Source organism: Myotis davidii, unplaced genomic scaffold (assembly GCF_000327345.1).
Source record: "Myotis davidii unplaced genomic scaffold, ASM32734v1 scaffold478, whole genome shotgun sequence".
Taxonomy (NCBI): domain Eukaryota; kingdom Metazoa; phylum Chordata; class Mammalia; order Chiroptera; family Vespertilionidae; genus Myotis; species Myotis davidii.
The window spans coordinates 189,679-194,012 of record NW_006289570.1 but is presented as its reverse complement, the minus strand read 5'-3'; the positions used below and the strand labels follow the sequence as shown (position 1 = coordinate 194,012).

The following is a 4,334-nucleotide window of genomic DNA, read 5'->3' as shown; positions in this document are numbered from 1 at the left end:
TGTCGCCCATCTATCCTCTCTCAAGGCCAAATGGCCCCGTTAGTACTTCTGTTAGCATGACCGGGACTTCCTACCCATTTCTCCTTGGTGTGGGCATGATGCAAGCCTTTGTCAGCAGAGGGCACTGGAGGGACATTGCAATGGCAGGAGGTTCTCTTTCTGGCTCCCTTAACTATGTTTTGCTTTTTCTTGTCAGGGGCTCAGTGGGACACGGGTGGGACACGCACTGACTGCGCCCAGAACACAGAGTCCCTCGGAGACTCCCAGCCCGGGCCCAACGTTGACACACACACACACACACACACACACATCAGGCACATCACACACTGCAGACCTCTGCCTACAGCTGTGACCCCACTCACTCTGCACAAGCTCCAGCCTCCAGCCTCGGGTCCTGGAGAGCTGTTCCCCACGGCCTTCCCGACTCAGATGGGGCGGCGTCAGGTCTCCCGACGCCCTTCGCTCACCTGCACCCGGGAGAGTTGTTCTGCCCGGTGACCTTGGACCAGCTCTGGCCCCGGTCACCCAGTGAGATCCTCTGCCCCCCAGTGGGTTGCGACCATACCTTCTCCACGGAGATCTGAAGTCCAGCCTTGGGGAGAGGACCTTCCAAGTCTGTTCTCCTTTTGCATACTCTTCCGTCACAAGAAATTCTCTTTCCAACCAGACTCCTCATCGCTGGTCTAGGCATTACATAGCGAGTTTAAGCAACTAACATTTAGTGTGACACATGACCAGCAGGTTCTGGGGCCCGGCTATCTAGGTTCATACCCTGGTTCTGCCTTTTGGCAGGTCTTAACATGTGTTATAACCTCTCTGTCCTCAGTTTCCTCATCTGTAGAATGGGCATGATGATAGTACTTATGTCACAGAGGCAGAATGAGGATTAAATGGCAAGTGCCTAACACAGTACATGCTCAGTCCCCATCAGCTGCTGCTGTTAACTGCTGTTTCTGCTTTTATCATCACCCTCTTGTATCTCTAACCAGATGTACTCTCTTCATGAAGACAGCGTCATGCAAGCTTGGCTCTCTACCATCCCCAGGGCCTAGGGTCTTGCTGTTTCCACATGAGACGTGCAGTAGGAATCAGACGAAATGGCAGCTGAGGCATGTTCTGTTTCCTGCAGAAAGAAGAGGTGAGGCGGCGGCACATCCGCCTGCACATGGAAGGGGCGCTGACCGCCCGCGACAAGGTCGGGGTGCAGGATTTCGTGCTGTTGGACGCGCACACCAGCGAATCTGCTTTTCTGGACAATCTTCGCAAGCGTTTCCGGGAGAACCTCATCTATGTAACGTACCCCCTTTCTCAGCTGTTTTCCTCCTGTGGCGGCTCCCTCCCTGCCTTCGCAGCTTTGTCGATTGTGAGCAGTATCACGCTATTAGGTTAGCCAGTGCAGGGAGGTGTGGAGGGACCACGATCAGGTGCCTTTTCATCCTTTGGGCTTAAGGCCTTTGGGGCGGCCAGCGATACACACACCACTTAAACCCGTCTGAGCCTCAAAAGGGAATCTGTGGGCCTGTGTAACTGTAGGTCTATGAATAGATCTAGGGTCTCAGTAATGTCCTGAGGACTCTTTCTCCCTCTCGCGGGATCTTTTCCACCTCTCTGGTTTCTTTTGTGTCAGTTTCCTTCTGTGGGGCAGCCTCTCGACAAGGTGACCAGTTGGCTGCTGACAGAACCACGCTGACATCCATTTAGAGTTGCTGAAAGCACGTCTTCCCAGATACACAGATGTTGATAGGCTCTGATTGGCCTATGTTGGGTCACGGGCCTATCTCTGAACCAACCCCAATAGCTAGGAATGAGGAATATTCTGATGGGACAGAATATTTACCCAAGGCCACCCCTGGCAATGAGGGGTGAGGCCAGTACCCCTCTGACCCTATGATATGCACTGAGAGTAGGGGAAGAGGGTCCCTCATAGAAATCTGTTGGACGAGGGGGAACTAGATACCGGGGAGGCATAAATAAGAGGGGGCCCACCACACCCCCTGAATCTACAAGGGTCGAGTACTACTCAGGTTGGTCCTGTGGCTTCTAGTGGTGGCCAGTTGTTACTAAATTCTCCATTTATCACCCCACCCTAATTTGATTGGTCAATTTTTCAGGGAAAGCCTTTCAGCTTACCTTTATTCCTAATTGTGTGCCGAACAGTTTTTCCCTTAGTGGCTGTATTACAAATATAAGTACTTCCAACACTTGAATCCTAATCGAATCCAGTGTTGAAATCTTGGGGAGCGTTTGCCCAGCTTTAAATGGCTGGTGTGTTCGCTCACCCTGCTTTCGCCCGATGGCCGGAGAGACCGTGGTGAAACCTACGTCCGAGCGTGGTGTGCCCCTCTTAAAGTCATTCATTTTCCGTAATGGCTCGGGGCAGGTGTTTCATTCCAGCAGGGAGAGCGGTGTCTCCACCATCCATTGCATTTGGAGTAAAAACCCCCCATTCCTCATACGCTGTGTGACGTGAACTCGCTCCCTCCCCAACATCATCTCTTACCACCTTCCGTTCTCCCCTCCCTCCCTGGCCTCACAGCAAACCTGCCACACTCCCTCCCCAGCCTGGGACTTCCTGCTGACTTTTTTTCATGACTTTGCTCCTCATCCTTCAAGTCTCAGCTCAGACTTCACCTCCTGGAGGAAGCCGGCCCTAAGCCCACCAGCTAAGGTGGCCTTCCTCAGTCATTCGCTCTCATTACCCTATTTACACGGTTCTTACCGCTCATCTCTGGTGGAAACAGCCTTGAGCCCTTGGCTGTTTGTCTGCCCCTGTCCACCAAGCTCCATGACAACAGAGACCCCACCCGTCTTGTTCATCACGTTCTAGCCCCAGCTCTGAATGAACGCATGGGGATCACAGCTCGTGACGGTCTTTTACGGTGGCCACTTGCACCCCGGGATGCCTCACTGGTGCTTTGGTCCGTTCCTCTAGACATACATCGGCACCCTCCTCGTGTCCGTGAACCCGTACCAGGAGCTGGGCATCTACACCCTGAGCCAGATGGAACTTTACCAAGGGGTCAATTTCTTTGAGCTGCCACCGCATGTGTAAGTAGCCCTCGCCAGCTCATCAATAGGAGTATTTTTCTACTTCTTTCCTCCTTCTCTTTCCCCCTCCAAACTCCCTTCTTCTCACCCATCCACCCACCCACCCACCTGTGCATCCAAATCCTGGACACATACTCATTCCGTTCTGTGTCTCACTCATTCTGTATCTGCTGCCTCGTAAAATAAGTCTTTCAACACAGTGGAAAACATCAGCAGATCATTGTGGAATCTCGGCCTAAATACGATGAGAGGTGGAATCCTTTGAAAATGCTGAGAAGTCTAAGAGTGGCTAGAGAGGCGTCTTCTCTGGGAAGTGGGTTGCTACTGCTCTGTCTACTGGTGCCTGGGTGTCATGGCAGCTGAGGAGATTGTGGGTAGAAACGTAACCAGGGCTGCAGAGCCCTAAGGCGAGCAGTTTCCTGTATGATTTGGGCTTTGCTAACTTTCCTAGTTCTCCTTCCTGGCTGATCTCCAGGCTAATATTTATGTCCTCTCTCCATTTTTTCTGGGGGACTCGTTTTCTCACCTCCCAGGGCGCTTATAAACCTTTCCGCATCACTACCACCGATGGTTTCCGAAATAGCCAGCTTTCAAACTCGGCCACATGCAAAGATTAAGGTCTTGGAAGATCTACATGCTTTAGTTTCTGATCTTGGAGATAAATCCCTCATGAGAGTTTTAGCTGTTGTTGTAAAGGTATCACAGAGGTTTGAAAATATTTTTAGTTTCCTGTCCCTACACTCTATTTTTTTTTTTTTAAAAAATATATTTTATTGATTTTTTACAGAGAGGAAGGGAGAGGGATAGAGAGTCAGAAAAATCCATGAGAGAGAAACATCCATCAGCTGCCTCCTGCACACCCCCCACTGGGGATGTGCCCGCAACCCAGGTACATGCCCTTGACTGGAATCGAACCTGGGACTCTTCGGTCCACAGGCCGACGCTCTAGCCACTGAGCCAAACTGGTCAGGGCCCCTACACTCTTTTTAAAATTTTTATTGATTACAGAGAGGAATGGGGGTGGGGGAGAGAGAGAGGATGATAAGAGAGCATCATTGATTGGCTGCCTCCTGCACACCCTACCCTACACTGGGGATCAAACCCGCAATCCTGGCATGTGCCCTGACCAGGAATCAAACCGTGACCTCCTGGTTCATAGGTCAACGCTCAACCACTGAGCCACGCCGACCAGGCTGTCCCTACATCCTTAGCAACCTAGGTTTTGAGAGAAAATGGGAGATCTTATTATATCTATTGAACTGTTTAATATTTAGACGTTGTTAATT

At 51.2% G+C, this 4,334-nt stretch overlaps 1 protein-coding gene across 1 annotated transcript in view; it reads left to right on the top strand.

Annotated features, from left to right (window-relative positions):
- Positions 1-1,165: 1,165 nt before the first annotated feature.
- The window catches only part of MYO1H (myosin IH), a 58,279-nt gene continuing 55,110 nt past the window's right edge, over positions 1,166-4,334 (top strand). The window contains 2 exon segments of the mRNA XM_006762021.2: positions 1,166-1,291; positions 2,933-3,048. Of these exon segments, the coding sequence (XP_006762084.1) occupies positions 1,166-1,291; positions 2,933-3,048 (242 nt within the window).